Source organism: Heptranchias perlo, chromosome 10 (assembly GCF_035084215.1).
Source record: "Heptranchias perlo isolate sHepPer1 chromosome 10, sHepPer1.hap1, whole genome shotgun sequence".
Classification (NCBI taxonomy): domain Eukaryota; kingdom Metazoa; phylum Chordata; class Chondrichthyes; order Hexanchiformes; family Hexanchidae; genus Heptranchias; species Heptranchias perlo.
This window is the reverse complement of record NC_090334.1, coordinates 3,166,015-3,184,696: the sequence shown is the minus strand read 5'-3', so window position 1 is coordinate 3,184,696 and position 18,682 is coordinate 3,166,015. Positions and strand designations below refer to the sequence as shown.

The 18,682-nt window shown below is 53.0% G+C and overlaps 1 protein-coding gene across 1 annotated transcript in view; it reads left to right on the top strand.

Annotated features, from left to right (window-relative positions):
* The window catches only part of LOC137326409 (papilin-like), a 58,244-nt gene that overhangs the window by 25,173 nt on the left and 14,389 nt on the right, over positions 1–18,682 (top strand). Inside the window, exons 11-15 of the mRNA XM_067991455.1 lie at positions 8,511–8,619; positions 10,255–10,384; positions 14,729–15,047; positions 16,440–16,577; positions 17,119–17,246. Of these exons, the coding sequence (XP_067847556.1) occupies positions 8,511–8,619; positions 10,255–10,384; positions 14,729–15,047; positions 16,440–16,577; positions 17,119–17,246 (824 nt within the window). The remainder of the gene's footprint in view (positions 1–8,510; positions 8,620–10,254; positions 10,385–14,728; positions 15,048–16,439; positions 16,578–17,118; positions 17,247–18,682) is intronic.

Here is an 18,682-nt window from a genome sequence, read left to right as displayed (position 1 = left end):
GGGCAGATCAGTGGGGAACCTTTGATAGGCATCGTCCCAATGCTCTGTGCAATTGCAATGGGTACTAGCCGTGGCACAGAGAGTCTCACTCTCGCCTCTGAGTCAGAAGGTCATGGGTTCAAGTCTCACTCCAGAGACTCGAGCCCATAATCCAGGCTGACACTCCCAGTGCAGTACTGAGGGAGTGCTGCACTGTCGGAGGTGCCGTCTTTTGGATGAGATGTTAAACCGAGGCCCCGTCTGCCCTCCTCAGGTGGATGTAAAAGATCCAGTGGCACTATTCGAAGAAGAGCAGTGGAGTTCTCCCCGGTGACCTGGCCAATATTTATCCCTCATCCAGCATCACTTTAAAAAAAACATTATCTGGTCATTATCACATTGCTGTTTGTGGGACCTTGCTGTGCGCAAATTGGCTGCCGAATTTCCTACATTACAACAGTGACGACACTTCAAAAAGTACTTCATTGGCTGCAAAGCACCTTGGGACGTCCTGAGGTTGTGAAAGGTGCTATATAAATGTAAATCTTTCTCACCAGACGATTCATTGCGTCACCCGTGTAAATAGTAACTAATTCCAGAGAGTGTCACTGTCCCCCCCTCAACACCCGGTCACCGTGTCCCCAGCGAGTGTCACTGTCCCCCCCTCAACACCCGGTCACCGTGTCCCCAGCGAGTGTCACTGTCCCCCCCTCAACACCCGGTCACCGTGTCCCCAGCGAGTGTCACTGTCCCCCCCTCAACACCGGGTCACCGTGTCCCCAGCGAGTGTCACTGTCCCCCCCTCAACACCCGGTCACCGTGTCCCCAGCGAGTGTCACTGTCCCCCCCCCTCAACACCCGGTCACCGTGTCCCCAGCGAGTGTCACTGTCCCCCCCCCCTCAACACCCGGTCACCGTGTCCCCAGCGAGTGTCACTGTCCCCCCCCCTCAACACCCGGTCACCGTGTCCCCAGCGAGTGTCACTGCCCCCCCTCAACACCCGGTCACCGTGTCCCCAGCGAGTGTCACTGTCCCCCCCCCTCAACACCCGGTCACCGTGTCCCCAGCGAGTGTCACTGTCCCCCCCCCTCAACACCCGGTCACCGTGTCCCCAGCGAGTGTCACTGTCCCCCCCTCAACACCCGGTCACCGTGTCCCCAGCGAGTGTCACTGTCCCCCCCTCAACACCCGGTCACCGTGTCCCCAGCGAGTGTCACTGTCCCCCCCCCTCAACACCCGGTCACCGTGTCCCCAGCGAGTGTCACTGCCCCCCCTCAACACCCAGTCACCGTGTCCCCAGCGAGTGTCACTGCCCCCCCTCAACACCCAGTCACCGTGTCCCCAGCGAGTGTCACTGTCCCCCCCTCAACACCCGGTCACCGTGTCCCCAGCGAGTGTCACTGTCCCCCCCCAACACCCGGTCACCGTGTCCCCAGCGAGTGTCACTGTCCCCCCCTCAACACCCGGTCACCGTGTCCCCAGCGAGTGTCACTGTCCCCCCCTCAACACCCGGTCACCGTGTCCCCAGCGAGTGTCACTGTCCCCCCTCAACACCCGGTCACCGTGTCCCCAGCGAGTGTCACTGTCCCCCCCTCAACACCCGGTCACCGTGTCCCCAGCGAGTGTCACTGTCCCCCCCCCTCAACACCCGGTCACCGTGTCTCCAGCGAGTGTCACTGTCCCCCCCTCAACACCCGGTCACCGTGTCCCCAGCGAGTGTCACTGTCCCCCCCCCTCAACACCCGGTCACCGTGTCCCCAGCGAGTGTCACTGTCCCCCCCTCAACACCCGGTCACCGTGTCCCCAGCGAGTGTCACTGTCCCCCCCCCTCAACACCCGGTCACCGTGTCCCCAGCGAGTGTCACTGTCCCCCCCCCCCCTCAACACCCGGTCACCGTGTCCCCAGCGAGTGTCACTGTCCCCCCCTCAACACCCGGTCACTGTGTCCCCAGCGAGTGTCACTGTCCCCCCCCTCAACACCCGGTCACCGTGTCCCCAGCGAGTGTCAGTGTCCCCCCCTCAACACCCGGTCACCGTGTCCCCAGCGAGTGTCACTGTCCCCCCCCTCAACACCCGGTCACCGTGTCCCCAGCGAGTGTCACTGTCCCCCCCCTCAACACCCGGTCACCGTGTCCCCAGCGAGTGTCACTGTCCCCCCCTCTCAACACCCGGTCACCGTGTCCCCAGCGAGTGTCACTGTCCCCCCCCCTCAACACCCGGTCACCGTGTCCCCAGCGAGTGTCACTGTCCCCCCCCCTCAACACCCGGTCACCGTGTCCCCAGCGAGTGTCACTGTTCCCCCCCTCAACACCCGGTCACCGTGTCCCCAGCGAGTGTCACTGTCCCCCCCTCAACACCCGGTCACCGTGTCCCCAGCGAGTGTCACTGTCCCCCCCCTCAACACCCGGTCACCGTGTCCCCAGCGAGTGTCACTGTCCCCCCCTCAACACCCGGTCACCGTGTCCCCAGCGAGTGTCACTGTCCCCCCCCCAACACCCGGTCACCGTGTCCCCAGCGAGTGTCACTGTCCCCCCCCCTCAACACCCGGTCACCGTGTCCCCAGCGAGTGTCACTGTCCCCCCCTCAACACCCGGTCACCGTGTCCCCAGCGAGTGTCACTGTCCCCCCCTCAACACCCGGTCACCGTGTCCCCAGCGAGTGTCACTGTCCCCCCCTCAACACCCGGTCACCGTGTCCCCAGCGAGTGTCACTGTCCCCCCCCCTCAACACCCGGTCACCGTGTCCCCAGCGAGTGTCACTGTCCCCCCCTCAACACCCGGTCACCGTGTCCCCAGCGAGTGTCACTGTCCCCCCCTCTCAACACCCGGTCACCGTGTCCCCAGCGAGTGTCACTGTCCCCCCCCCTCAACACCCGGTCACCGTGTCCCCAGCGAGTGTCACTGTCCCCCCCCCTCAACACCCGGTCACCGTGTCCCCAGCGAGTGTCACTGACCCCCCCCCTCCACACCCGGTCACCGTGTCCCCAGCGAGTGTCACTGTCCCCCCCCTCAACACCCGGTCACCGTGTCCCCAGCGAGTGTCACTGTCCCCCCCCCTCAACACCCGGTCACCGTGTCCCCAGCGAGTGTCACTGACCCCCCCCCTCCACACCCGGTCACCGTGTCCCCAGCGAGTGTCACTGTCCCCCCCTCAACACCCGGTCACCGTGTCCCCAGCGAGTGTCACTGACCCCCCCCCTCCACACCCGGTCACCGTGTCCCCAGCGAGTGTCACTGTCCCCCCCTCAACACCCGGTCACCGTGTCCCCAGCGAGTGTCACTGTCCCCCCCCCTCAACACCCGGTCACCGTGTCCCCAGCGAGTGTCACTGTCCCCCCCCCTCCACACCCGGTCACCGTGTCCCCAGCGAGTGTCACTGTCCCCCCCTCAACACCCGGTCACCGTGTCCCCAGCGAGTGTCACTGTCCCCCCCTCAACACCCGGTCACCGTGTCCCCAGCGAGTGTCACTGACCCCCCCCCTCCACACCCGGTCACCGTGTCCCCAGCGAGTGTCACTGTCCCCCCCTCAACACCCGGTCACCGTGTCCCCAGCGAGTGTCACTGTCCCCCCCTCAACACCCGGTCACCGTGTCCCCAGCGAGTGTCACTGACCCCCCCCCTCCACACCCGGTCACCGTGTCCCCAGCGAGTGTCACTGACCCCCCCCCCTCCACACCCGGTCACCGTGTCCCCAGCGAGTGTCACTGTCCCCCCCTCAACACCCGGTCACCGTGTCCCCAGCGAGTGTCACTGTCCCCCCCCCTCAACACCCGGTCACCGTGTCCCCAGCGAGTGTCACTGTCCCCCCCTCAACACCCGGTCACCGTGTCCCCAGCGAGTGTCACTGACCCCCCCCCTCCACACCCGGTCACCGTGTCCCCAGCGAGTGTCACTGACCCCCCCCCTCCACACCCGGTCACTGTGTCCCCAGCGAGTGTCACTGTCCCCCCCTCAACACCCGGTCACCGTGTCCCCAGCGAGTGTCACTGTCCCCCCCCCTCAACACCCGGTCACCGTGTCCCCAGCGAGTGTCACTGTCCCCCCCCTCAACACCCGGTCACCGTGTCCCCAGCGAGTGTCACTGACCCCCCCCCTCAACACCCGGTCACCGTGTCCCCAGCGAGTGTCACTGTCCCCCCCCTCAACACCCGGTCACCGTGTCCCCAGCGAGTGTCACTGTCCCCCCCTCAACACCCAGTCACCGTGTCCCCAGCGAGTGTCACTGTCCCCCCCTCAACACCCGGTCACCGTGTCCCCAGCGAGTGTCACTGTCCCCCCCTCCACACCCGGTCACCGTGTCCCCAGCGAGTGTCACTGTCCCCCCCCCTCAACACCCGGTCACCGTGTCCCCAGCGAGTGTCACTGTCCCCCCCTCAACACCCGGTCACCGTGTCCCCAGCGAGTGTCACTGTCCCCCCCCCTCAACACCCGGTCACCGTGTCCCCAGCGAGTGTCACTGTCCCCCCCCCTCAACACCCGGTCACCGTGTCTCCAGCGAGTGTCACTGTCCCCCCTCAACACCCGGTCACCGTGTCCCCAGCGAGTGTCACTGTCCCCCCCTCAACACCCGGTCACCGTGTCCCCAGCGAGTGTCACTGTCCCCCCTCAACACCCGGTCACCGTGTCCCCAGCGAGTGTCACTGTCCCCCCTCAACACCCGGTCACCGTGTCCCCAGCGAGTGTCACTGTCCCCCCCTCAACACCCGGTCACCGTGTCCCCAGCGAGTGTCACTGTCCCCCCCCTCAACACCCGGTCACCGTGTCTCCAGCGAGTGTCACTGTCCCCCCCCCTCAACACCCGGTCACCGTGTCCCCAGCGAGTGTCACTGTCCCCCCTCAACACCCGGTCACCGTGTCCCCAGCGAGTGTCACTGTCCCCCCCTCAACACCCGGTCACCGTGTCCCCAGCGAGTGTCACTGTCCCCCCCCCTCAACACCCGGTCACCGTGTCCCCAGCGAGTGTCACTGTCCCCCCCTCAACACCGGGTCACCGTGTCCCCAGCGAGTGTCACTGTCCCCCCCCTCAACACCCGGTCACCGTGTCCCCAGCGAGTGTCACTGTCCCCCCTCAACACCCGGTCACCGTGTCCCCAGCGAGTGTCACTGTCCCCCCCTCAACACCCGGTCACCGTGTCCCCAGCGAGTGTCACTGTCCCCCCCCCTCAACACCCGGTCACCGTGTCCCCAGCGAGTGTCACTGTCCCCCCCTCAACACCGGGTCACCGTGTCCCCAGCGAGTGTCACTGTCCCCCCCTCAACACCCGGTCACCGTGTCCCCAGCGAGTGTCACTGTCCCCCCTCAACACCCGGTCACCGTGTCCCCAGCGAGTGTCACTGTCCCCCCCTCAACACCGGGTCACCGTGTCCCCAGCGAGTGTCACTGTCCCCCCCCCTCAACACCGGGTCACCGTGTCCCCAGCGAGTGTCACTGTCCCCCCCTCAACACCCGGTCACCGTGTCCCCAGCGAGTGTCACTGTCCCCCCTCAACACCCGGTCACCGTGTCCCCAGCGAGTGTCACTGTCCCCCCCCCCCTCAACACCCGGTCACCGTGTCCCCAGCGAGTGTCACTGTCCCCCCCCTCAACACCGGGTCACCGTGTCCCCAGCGAGTGTCACTGTCCCCCCCTCAACACCCGGTCACCGTGTCCCCAGCGAGTGTCACTGTCCCCCCCCTCAACACCCGGTCACCGTGTCCCCAGCGAGTGTCACTGTCCCCCCCCCTCAACACCCGGTCACCGTGTCCCCAGCGAGTGTCACTGTCCCCCCCTCAACACCCGGTCACCGTGTCCCCAGCGAGTGTCACTGTCCCCCCCTCAACACCCGGTCACCGTGTCCCCAGCGAGTGTCACTGTCCCCCCCTCAACACCCGGTCACCGTGTCCCCAGCGAGTGTCACTGTCCCCCCCTCAACACCCGGTCACCGTGTCCCCAGCGAGTGTCACTGTCCCCCCCCCTCAACACCCGGTCACCGTGTCCCCAGCGAGTGTCACTGTCCCCCCCTCAACACCCGGTCACCGTGTCCCCAGCGAATGTCACTGTCCCCCCCTCAACACCCGGTCACCGTGTCCCCAGCGATTGTCACTGTCCCCCCCTCAACACCCGGTCACCGTGTCCCCAGCGAGTGTCACTGTCCCCCCCTCAACACCCGGTCACCGTGTCCCCAGCGAGTGTCACTGCCCCCCCTCAACACCCGGTCACCGTGTCTCCAGCGAGTGTCACTGTCCCCCCCCCCCTCAACACCCGGTCACCGTGTCCCCAGCGAGTGTCACTGTCCCCCCCTCAACACCCGGTCACCGTGTCCCCAGCGAGTGTCACTGTCCCCCCCTCAACACCCGGTCACCGTGTCCCCAGCGAGTGTCACTGCCCCCCCTCAACACCCGGTCACCGTGTCTCCAGCGAGTGTCACTGTCCCCCCCCCCCTCAACACCCGGTCACCGTGTCCCCAGCGAGTGTCACTGTCCCCCCTCAACACCCGGTCACCGTGTCCCCAGCGAGTGTCACTGTCCCCCCCCCTCAACACCCGGTCACCGTGTCCCCAGCGAGTGTCACTGTCCCCCCCTCAACACCGGGTCACCGTGTCCCCAGCGAGTGTCACTGTCCCCCCTCAACACCCGGTCACCGTGTCCCCAGCGAGTGTCACTGTCCCCCCCTCAACACCCGGTCACCGTGTCCCCAGCGAGTGTCACTGTCCCCCCCCCTCAACACCCGGTCACCGTGTCCCCAGCGAGTGTCACTGTCCCCCCCTCAACACCCGGTCTCCGTGTCCCCAGCGAGTGTCACTGTCCCCCTCCAACACCCGGTCACCGTGTCCCCAGCGAGTGTCACTGTCCCCCCCTCAACACCTGGTCACCGTGTCCCCAGCGAGTGTCACTGTCCCCCCCCTCAACACCCGGTCACCGTGTCCCCAGCGAGTGTCACTGTCCCCCCCTCAACACCCGGTCACCGTGTCCCCAGCGAGTGTCACTGTCCCCCCCTCAACACCCGGTCACCGTGTCCCCAGCGAGTGTCACTGTCCCCCCCCAACACCCGGTCACTGTGTCCCCAGCGAGTGTCACTGTCCCCCCCTCAACACCCGGTCACCGTGTCCCCAGTGAGTGTCACTGCCCCCCCTCAACACCCGGTCACCGTGTCCCCAGCGAGTGTCACTGTCCCCCCCCAACACCCGGTCACTGTGTCCCCAGCGAGTGTCACTGTCCCCCCCTCAACACCCGGTCACCGTGTCCCCAGTGAGTGTCACTGTCCCCCCCCTCAACACCCGGTCACCGTGTCCCCAGCGAGTGTCACTGCCCCCCCTCAACACCCGGTCACCGTGTCCCCAGCGAGTGTCACTGCCCCCCCTCAACACCCGGTCACCATGTCCCCAAGTTTAGACAGTTAACTCTGAATTACCTTCAACACGCAGCAAAACTGAAGTCTCTGTCCTAAACAACAAAACAATGGTAGAATTTGGACTGGTCTTTCACTGGAGTGAAAAGCTCATTAAATGAATATTCCTGGGGAAGTCGCTCACAGGGAAAGGGTTCTCTGCACAAGGCAACCAAGCCTCGAGTTGCCAACTCTGGTTGGATGGATTCCTGGAGGTTTCATCACATGACCTCCTGCCTCCAACTGCCCCACCCCCACACTCTCGCCATTGGTCACCCGACATGTCCATCCTCACGATACCCCGCCCCCACACTCTCGCCATTGGTCACCCGACATGTCTATCCTCATGATGCCCCGCCCCCACACTCTCACCATTGGTCACCGGACATGTCTATCCTCATGATGCCCCGCCCCCACACTCTCACCATTGGTCCCCATACATGTCCATCCTCACGATACCCCGCCTTCCCAGGCCAATAGGAGAGTGTGTCGACTCTTCATTACCCGATTGGATGATTCTTGACTGTCAGTCAAACAGCCTTTTTTCCCCATCTCAGATATTTTTATAGCTAATAAACAAAAGTGTTCAAAGAAACTTTTTTAAAAAACACAATTTTTTATTGCCGCTATGATTTTTCTCCAGGATTGCTCGCAGCAGTGTCCTGGAGATTAGTCTTTAGTTCCTGGCGGAGGGTTGACGACCCTAACAAAGCCTCCCGCATCGCATTTGTTGTGGTTTTTGGGCCTAACAGTTGTCTGCCGTGGAGCCTCAGCAGGGGCAGGGGGCCACATTTAAAATTTCAATCCCTGGTCCAGTTAATTTGTGGATATCTCGGAATGCCAAGAACAACACATTTCAATGTTCCAATTTAAGATTTACCCAGCAATGAGGCGACAGCGCTAAGAGCTGCCTTTCCAAAGCTCCAGGCCCACACACATCAAAAGTTCAAACTAATCAATAACTTTGCTTCGCTATTCGTGGTGTAATCGTAAATTCGATCTTTTTCCCCCCGTGTATGACTTGCCCCCTCCCCTATTTTTGTCTCCCGTGCCGTTTAAATGTTAATCAGCTATCGGTCGCAACCCATTTTAAACCAGTTTAATTCAGCTAGTGTTTGGCATTAATATATTCTAAATTATGGAATGATTTTTTTTGAAATGATCAGGTATGGGTGTTGCCCTGATGGAGTGACGTCAGCAATAGGATATAACCAGGCTGGGTGTCCCAGACAATCGACAGACGACTATTATGGTAAAAATGACCAACAAACCTCTGTAAGTACATCAGTGATTCTTTCTATACTGTGATTTCTGCACGTCATTATAAAATGTTTGAAGAATTAAACAGCAGAAGAAAGCAGTGGTAGAATTTGGACTGGTCTTTCACTGGAATGAAAAGCTCATTAAATGAAAATGTTTCGGGACGTACCTCACAGTAAAGGGGTTCTGTACACATTTCCTTCCTGTTACAAATTGTCTCCATTTTTATTTTAAAACTCCACCCCTCCCATCTCTCTTGAATCCTGTGACTGTTGCTGGGTACGATTTCACTGACCACATCCCTTAAACCCCTCTCCCGGATAGCTGTTCTTTATGTGTGACTCAGTGGGTAGCACTCAAGCCTGAGTCAGAAGGTTGTGGGTTCAAGTCCCCACTCCAGGGACTTGAGCACAAAATCTACGCTGACACTCCCAGTGCAGTACTGAGGGAGTGCTGCACTGTCGGAGGTGTCGTCTTTCAGATGAGACGTTAAACTGAGGCCCCGTCTGCCCTCTCAGGTGGACGTAAAAGATCCCATGGCACTATTTGAAGAAAAGTAGGGCAATTCTACCTGGTGTCCTGGTCAATATTTATCCCTTAACCAACATCACTAAAAAACAGATGATCTGCTCATTTATCTCGTTGCTGTTTGTGGGATCTTGCTGTGCGCAAAATTGGCTGCCGCGTTTCCTAGATTACAATAGTGACTACACCTCAAAAGTACTTCATTGGCTGTAAGGTGCTTTGTGATGTCTTGAGGTCATGAAAGGCGCTATATAAATGCAAGTTCTTTCTTTATGTGTGAGCCTAGACAGTGAGTGATCGACTCTGGGGGGCATCACATCCAAACCTGATCCTGTTCTCATCAGACGCCCTCCTACACGCACCTTCAGGTAGGGTGGGAGAGAGGGATCATTGAGTAATGATCAGGAGCAGCAACTTTAGCTGATGGTTTTGATGGTTTCCCCTCTAGCCCAGGAGTACTGAGGCCAATAGTAGCACCTTCAATATCTATTAAGGCAGGCAGACCAAGGATCGAACCTGAGACCGCCTTGGACTGTCTAGCTCAGTGTTGTTTAATATGTTCGCCACTAGGCACCCACTCACCAAGTCCCGTTCACCCATCACCCCTGTGCTCACTGACCTACATTGGCTCCCAGTAAGGCAACACTTCCATTTTAAAATTCTCATCCTTGTGTTCAAATCCCTCCATGGCCTCACCCCTCCCTATCTCTGTAACCTCCTCCAGCCCTACAACCCTCTGAGATCTCTGCGTTCCTCCAATTCTGGCCTCTTGCACATCCCCCACTCCCTTCCTTCCACCATTGGCGGCCGTGCCTTCAGCTGCCTAGGCCCTAAGCTCTGGAATTCCCTCCCTAAACCTCTCCGCCTCTCTACCTCTCTCCTCCTTTAAGACACCCCCTAAAACCTACCTCTTTGACCAAGCTTTTGGTCACCTGTCCTAATATTTCCTTACGTGTCTTGGTGTCAAATTTAGTCTAATGCCCCTGAGAAATGCCTTGGGACATTTCACTACATTAAAGGCGCTATATAAATGCAAGTTGCTGTTGTTGTTGTCAGCCAACCCGTTGAGGTAAAAAAATCGGAGGGAAAAAAGATTTGAACAACTGCTTTATGTACTCAATGTAGGATTCGCGGGTCAGTGTTCGGGACAATCCATCAGGGGAATGTCAGAGCTCCATGTTCGGCTGCTGTCATGATGAATCTACCTCTGCATTAGGACCAAATGGAGAAGGCTGTGTGAATGGCCCCAGGCACTGTGAGTGGCACTTTATTTCTGTTAGTTATCTTGAGCCGCTTTACAAAATATGCAGTTGTTTAAAGGTTGTTTTGTTTGAAGGTTGTTTGAAGGTGAGAATCCCTCTATTTATGTCTCCCCATCCTGTTGCCTCTCGGTGCCCGGTGTGTATTCCAAGCAGGTGGGTGACTTGCACCAGGCACCTGCCCGCTGCACTCTGAAACCAGCTGCTGAGGGGCATGTGACTGAACGAACGAGCACTCTTGTCTGCAGGAAGTTCTCCGTTTTCCGCTAGGTGCTTTCACTGCAGTGGGGTTGAGATTGAGAACCTCAGTTTGGGCTTTGTGTACAAATCAAAATGCCCTTGCTGTAGATTTTCCTATCCAATCACTTCCCACCATGATCACGCTCCCGATTGTTTTTGGTGAACATGTTCAGAATGGACCAAGTGTCCTATCCACAAATCTGTTACAACTCCATTTGTCTTGTGTAACAACCTTTTATGTGGCACCTTATCGAATGCCTTTTGAAAATCCAAATATACTACATCCACTGGTTCCCCTTTATCCATCCTCAAAAAACTCTAATAAATTTGTGAAACATGATTTCCCTTTCATAAAACCATGTTGACTCTGTCTAATCACATTATGATGTTCTAAGTGCCCTGTTGCCACTTCCTTAATAATGGATTCCAGCATTTTCCCAATGGCTGATGTCAGACTAACTGGCCTGTCGTTCCCTGTTTTCTCTCTCCCTCCTTTCTTGAATAGCGGGGTTACATTTGTTACCTTCCAATCTGTTGGGACTGTTCTAGAATCTAGGGAATTTTGGAAGATCACAACCAATGCATCCACTAACTCTGCAGCCACCTCTTTTAGAACCCTCGGATGTAGGCCATCAGGTCCAGGGGATTTATCAGCTTTTAGTCCCATTAGTTTCTCAAGTACTTTTTCTCTATTGATATTAATTACTTTAAGTTCCTCACTCCCATTAGCCCCTTGGTTCCCCACTATTTTTGGTATGCTTTTTGTGTCTTCTATTGTGAAGACAGATACAAAATATTTGTTTAATGTCTCTGCCATTTCCTTATTCCCCATTATAATTTCTCCTGTCTCAGCCCCCAAGGGACCCATGTTTATTTTCGCTACTCTCTTCCTTTTTACATACTTGTAGACGCTCTTACAATCTGTTTTTATATTTCTTGCTAGTTTACTCTCATACTCCTATTTTCTCCCCTTTTTATCAATTTTTTGGTCATCCTTTGCTGGTTTCTAAATCTCTCCCAATCCTCAGGCTTACTACTCTTCTTTGCAACATTATAGGCCTCTTCTCTTAATCTTAAACTATCTTTAACATCTTTAGTTAGCCATGGATGGATAGCTTTTCCCGTGGAGTTTTTATTTCTCAATGGAATGTATGGTCGTTGAGAATTTTGAAATATTTCTTAAAATATTTGCCATTGCTTATCTACCATCATACCTTTTAATCTAATTTCCCAATCTACCTTAGCCAACTCGCCCCCCCGTACCTATGCAATTGGCTTTATTTAAGTTTAAGACTCTAGTTTCGGACTTAAGTATGTCACTCTCAAACTCAACAAGAAATTCTATCATATTATGATCACTCTTCCCCAGAGGATCTTTTACTATGAGATTACTAATTAACCCTGTCTCGTTACACAAGACCAGATCTAAAATACCCTGCTCCTTGGTTGGTTCCATGACGTATTGTTCTAGGAAACTGTCTCGAATGCATTCCGTGAACTCGTCCTCCAGGCAACCTTTGCCAATTTGATTTGTCCAGTTTATATGAAGATTAAAGTCTCCCATGATTATTGCATTACCTTTGTTACAAGCTCCTATTATTTCTTGATTAATACTCTGTCCAACAGTACAGCTACTGCTAGGGGGGTCTATAAACTACTCCCACCAGTGTTTTCTGCCACTTGTTTTTTTCTTAACTCCATCCAGACTGATTCTACTTCCTGATTTTCCAAACCAAGATCCTTTTTCACTACTGTCCTTATGTCATCCTTAAGGGGCGTCTTAAAGGAGGAGAGAGAGGTAGGAAGCCGGAGAGGTTTAGAGAGGGAATTTCAGAGCTTAGGGCCATGGTAGCTGAAGGCACGGCTGCCAGTGGGGGAGCGATTAAAATCGAGGATGTGCATGAGGCCAGAATTGGAGAAGCGCAGAGATCTCGGAGAGTTGTAGGGCTGGAGGAGGTTACAGAGATAGGGAGGGGCGAGGGCCATGGAGGGATTTGAAAACAAGGATGAGAATTTTAAAATCGAGGCATTCCCGGACCTGGAACCAGTGTAGGTCAGCGAGCACAGGGGTGATGGAGGAATGGGACTTGGTGCGAGTTAGGATACAGGCAGCAGAGTTTTGGATGAGCTCAAGTTTACAGAGGGTGGAATATGGGAGGCCGGCCAGGAGAGCGTTGGAATAGTTGAATCTGGAGGTAACAAAGGCATGGATGAGGGATTCAGCAACAGACGCATGTGATCTTTCACCTCAATAGTTAAAGGCCCCGTGTTACATTTTCATCAATCGATTATTCCTCTCTCATTATCCTCATGTGCTCTTTATTTTTTTGACTGCGAAATTGTCAGCTTAACAGCTTAAAAACATTTCCATTTTCCTGGAAATATTATCGGGGGATTTTTGGCATCAGACATTTGTAGTCCATTGCATTTATTTTTGAAGAGTGTTTAATATCAAGGGAGTGGGGAATTTAAACTCCATGTAGTTACCCTGGTGAGTGCAGAACAAAGGGGCTAAATATAAGCTAACCACTAACAGATCAAATATAGAATTTAGGAGGAATTCCTTTACACAAGAGAGTGGTGAGAGTGTGGAACTCAGTGCCACATGGAGTGGTTGAAGCCAATAGCATTGATGCATTTAAGAGGAGGTTTGATGCGTGCATGAGGGAGAAGGGAATAGAGAGAGACGGGGGTGGGGTAGGGTGGGACGAGGTAATTATAGTGGGAGGAGGCTCGTGTGGAGTATAAACACTGGCATCGATCAGTTGGGTTGAATGGAGTAGGAACTATCAGCCCTTCGAGCCTGTTCCGTCTTTCGGCTGAGACTTTAAATCAAGGCCCCGTCTGCCCTCAGGTGGACATAAAAGATCCCATGGCACTATATCAAAGAGGATCAGGGGCGTTCTCCCCGGTGTCCTGGTCAATATTTATGCCTCAACCAACATCACTAAAAACAGATTATCTGGTCATTATCACATTGCTGTTTGTGGGATCTTGCTGTGCGCAAATTGGCTGCCGAGTTTCCTACATTACAACAGTGACTACACTTCAAAAATACTTCATTGGTTGTAAAGCGCTTTGGGATGTCCTGAGGTTGTGAAAAGTGCTGTAGAAATGCAAGTTAGTTCATCCTTTCTTTGTTCCTCCATTCTATTAGATCATGGCTGATCTGCACCTCAACTCCATTTACCCACCTTGGTTACATATCCCTTGATACCCTGACCCAACAAAAATCTATTGATCTCAGTCTTCAAAATTTCAGTTGACCCCCAGCATCCACAGCTTTTTGGGGGAGAGAGTTCCAGATTTCCGCTCCCCTTTGTGTGGAAAAAGTGCTTCCTGATTTCACTCCTGAACGGTTTAGCTCTAATTTGAAGGTTATGCCCCCTTGTTCTGGACTCCCCCACCAGAGGAACTAGCTCTCTGTATCTACCCTATCAAATCCCTTTATCATTTTAAGTACTTCGATTAGATCACCCCCTCAACCTTCTAAACTCAACGGAATACAAGCCAACTTTATGCAACCGTCCCAAGGCAATTCACAGGAGTGATTATCAGAAAAAAATTGACACGGAGTGACATAGAGATATTAGGACAGGTGACCAAAAGCTTGGTCAAAGTGGTAGGTTTTAAGGAGCGTCTTAAAGGAGAGAGAGGCGGAGAGGTTTAGGGAGGGAATTCCAGAGCTTAGGGCCTAAGCAGCTGAAGGCACGGCCGCCAATTGAGGAGTGATTAAAATCGGAGATGTGCAAGAGGGCAGAATTGGAGGAGCGCAAAGATCTCGGAGGGTTGTAGGGCTGGAGGAGGTTACAGAGATAGGGAGGGGGCAAGGCCATGGAGGGGTTTGAAAAAAGGATGAGAACTTTAAAATCAAGGTGTTGCTGGACTGGGAGCTGATGTAGATCAGTGAGTACAGGGGTGATGGGAGATCGGGACTGGTGCAAGTTAGGATACGGGCAGCAGAGTTTTGGATGAGCTCAAGTTTGCGGAGCTGTGGACCCATGTAATTACTCTCCAATTTAAGCACTGACGTTGAAGGTGGTCTTGGTGAAGTATCTAATGAGTGCTGTGTTTCTGGGGTGCGGGTGGTTTATTTGCAGCGTATCCAGCTACGTGCTTGTTACTGAGCGCCAATGGTCCGTGCACAGACTGGACAGTCCGATGGTTCTTCATCCCGAGTGCCGGGGTCTGTAACCGCTTCTGGTACGGAGGGTGCCACGGGAACAAAAACAACTTTGACACGGAGGAGGAGTGCCTGAGCCGGTGCAAGAGATCGAGCAGCCACTCGACCAGCACGCTGGGTGAAATACCACACTGGTGGGCACCTCACGCAGGACGTCAGCCACAGTCCCACCTGCTACCCGTGCTTTCTCCCATCAGGGAACCTGTACAACCTCAACCACAACAACCCATTTACAGGTAGTGGTGTTGTTACCTTATATCTTAATGAATTGAAGTATCTTTTTGTTTAAAAAAAACACACACACGCACAAATGATAAAGGGTTTTGATACGAGTAGAAGGGGTGAAACTGTTTCCACTGGCAGAAGATTCAGTCACCAGAGGAGACAGATTTAAGATAATTGGCAAAAGAACCAGAGGGGAGATGAGGAGAATTTTTTTTCAAGTCAAGTTTTTTCAGGAGAAGCCCAGATGGCCCACTGAAGCTCCTCCTGCTGGTATACCAGCTTTCCCAGCCTGGCACAAGTGTCCTGAATCCTACATCTAGGAACATAGAAACAGGAGGAGGCCATTCAGCCCATCAAGGCTGTTCTGCCATTCAATTAGATCATGGCTGATCTATATCTTAACTCCATTAACCCGCCTTGGTTCCGTTAACCTTAATACTCTTACTTAACAAAAATCTATCGATCTCAGTATTTCTAGTGCCTTGCCCATCAGATTATTCCAGAAACCAGAACACAAATGCTGGAAACACTCAGCAGGTCAGACAGCACCTGTAGAAAGAACAGACAAGTTAAAATAGACTTATGTTGGAATTATAACACGGAACCAGGCCATTCTGCCCAACCTGGGGGACATAGTCTCAGAATAAGGGGTCATCCGTTTAAGACAGAAATGAGGAGGAATTTCTTCTCCCAGAGGGTCATGAATCTTTGGAATTCTTTACCTCAAAAAGCTGTGGAGGCTGAGTCATTGAATACATTCAAGGCTGAGTTAGACAAATTTTTGATCAGCAAGGGAGTCAAAGGATATGGGGAAAAGGCAGGAAAGTGGAGTTGAGGTAAAAATCAGATCAGCCACGATCTCATTAAATGGCGGAGCAGGCTCGAGGGGCCTACTCCTGCTCCTATCTCTTATTTACATACGGTCTTATGGTCTACCAGTCCGTGTCGGTGTTTACCCGCCACACAAATGGAATGTACGACTTCAAAATGGAGACTGATTGAAGTCAGCGTGCCTTGGTCCAGTTATTCCCTGTCCTCGAACCGCGCCTCACCTTTGACACTGACCTCACCCAGTGTTTACTTAACAATAATTGGATTTTGCGGCCTTTAAAAGGACATAGCTTCACCTTAGCAGTAGAATAACACATTCTGCATTACATAGTACAACATGGTGTGTATGAAACAGCACATCATCAGACTTGCCATGGACACCACCACAGGATATCTAGAGATATATATATATATATATATATTTACATTCGTGGTACTGTATCAGTGCCCAGCTCTTGACCTAATTTTGAAAATCACCTGCCATTAATCCTTCAATTTAAAAGCAATATTTTGACTGTACCTAAATTGTTTCATAAACTTAAGATTCAACAGATTTTTATTTCCTCCGCCAGGTTACATATAGAAAGAGGTGACCCTTCCTCTGTGGATGCAAGGCCAGGGCAAACCGTAAGGTTATTGTGCAGGGTTGATGCTTCTCCCTCTCGTACTGTCGAATGGCACAGAGATGGAAGACCAATATATTCAACAAGGTTAGTCCAATTATTATAAGTGAAGGGGCTTAGTTGGGTGGGACCCTTGATGACAGCCATGGTTGGAAAGTTTCTCCCAGACTTCCAAAGCTCAATAAGCCAAATATCAGAACACCATACAATCCCCTTTATGCAGCCTTTCCACAGGTGACATGGACATTGTCCCGGCAGTACAGTAACTGGGGAGTATTTGATAATCGCTGGCTGTCCACCATGTTGTTACCAGCCTGTCAGTTGAGTGAGAATGGTCAGGAGAAACTAAAAGGACTTGTATTTCTATAGCGCCTTTCACGACCTCAGAATGACCCAAAGCGCTTTACAGCCAATGAAGTACGAAAGTGCCTTGGGATCATTGACATCCACCCGAGGGGACAGACGGGATCTCGGTTTAACATCTCATCCAAAAGACGGTAACACCGACAGTGCAGCACTCCCTCAGTACTGGCACTGAAGTTGTAAAATGGAAAGGGGGTAGGGGATAATTGTCTCCTGAGCTGCTTTTGCCGACCTGTTAACTGATTTTTCTGTTTCACACATACAGACACGTTGAGCATTCAGATGGGTCGTTAGTGATCAGCCAGGTTCGAGAACAAGATGCCGGATTGTACACCTGTCGCGCATCTAATGGACGGGATCAGGATTTTCGTCAAGTTCAGCTTAACGTTCAAGGTACTGATTGTGCACAGGGAGTTATTTTCTGAAACGTTAAACCTGAAAGAGCAGGAGACCCTGGACATTCTGATATGAGCGTACAAACATTTAAAATGCTCATTTGACATTCTTCTGTCCATTAGTGGTACTGTCAACTCATTTAACATAATGGACAGATCCATGTCATATGAATGTGCTAAGAGGTAATTCCTTGGCGAAGATTTCATTTGAGAAACTATCCTGAAAAGAACAATTTATTTTTGTCTAATAGACAATCCTGATCAAAAATATTCTTTGCTCCATGATTCTCGCATGCTGCCTTCAATCTCTGCACTTGTGTGAAAACAGTAAGAACATTAGAAAAGTCAAAAACAAGAAAAGGTCACTTGGCCATATGAAGTCCGTCCCTTTTAATATTCCAACAGTGCTTTGATCACCTCTAAACTCTACTAACCAGCCGGGTAGATTATTTCAAACCTTCATCACTCCCCGTGTGTAAAACCTCCTGCTGGTATTTGGTGTAAATCGCTCACATTCATAAAGTGACTGCACAGCCAGTATCTGTGTACCATTCCTCCTCTTAATAGCGTCCTGGTTTACAGTTATTTTAAAAGCTTCTTGTTTTATTTGTTTTAAGCTTTTTACGGCTAGTTTTCTTTTTCCGAATCAGAATGTTGCATTGGTCACATGGAATAGTGAGTGTCCTGGGAATCATATTCAGTATTCACTTGGGTCATTGACGCTCGTGAATTGTAGCTGTTCTGCACTCGCTGATCAGCAGAACGCTAATGCTTGATCTCCTTATAACAGGTCTTATATTCTGGACAAATTCACCGAAATGTGTTAGCCCTGAAACCTGCGAGTCCAATAAAATTATAATCTAACCAATTCAATTTTCAAGAATTAAATTTACAGGAATCTCCCTAATGCTGTCCCATCACACGGCACCCCGGGTGAGGGAGGGCAGCAAACCTGCTCCCAGAACTTTTCTAACACTGCTGTATAGCCACAGCATGAGCAGCTGCTGTTTCCCTTCCTCGCCTCAGTTTTCCCTTCAGACTGAGGTTATTGCCATGAAGGTGGTCCAACTAATCTCTCCTGCTCCAACACACCAAGTCCCCAGTAAGTCTTTTTTTAAAAAAAAACCCAGATCTACAAATAAAATGACTGGCTTCTGTATGTTCTCCTTAACTCATACGCATGTACTTACTAGCGTAGCAAAATAATTTCAAAGTAAAAGCATGTTTCTGTGTGACTGTGTTGTAGTTACAGTCTTTTTCACCTGCATGATCTGGTATTCGGGTCTATCATAGAGGTGGTAGCTGGGCAATGTCAGGACTGGGATTAATTTTCCAAATGTGTGACTAACCTGTGACCGCATCAAATATCATCATTCACACTTAGGTGGAGTCACAATTGGTTGACTTCAGTGCTTCCACACTCTAATTTTTATC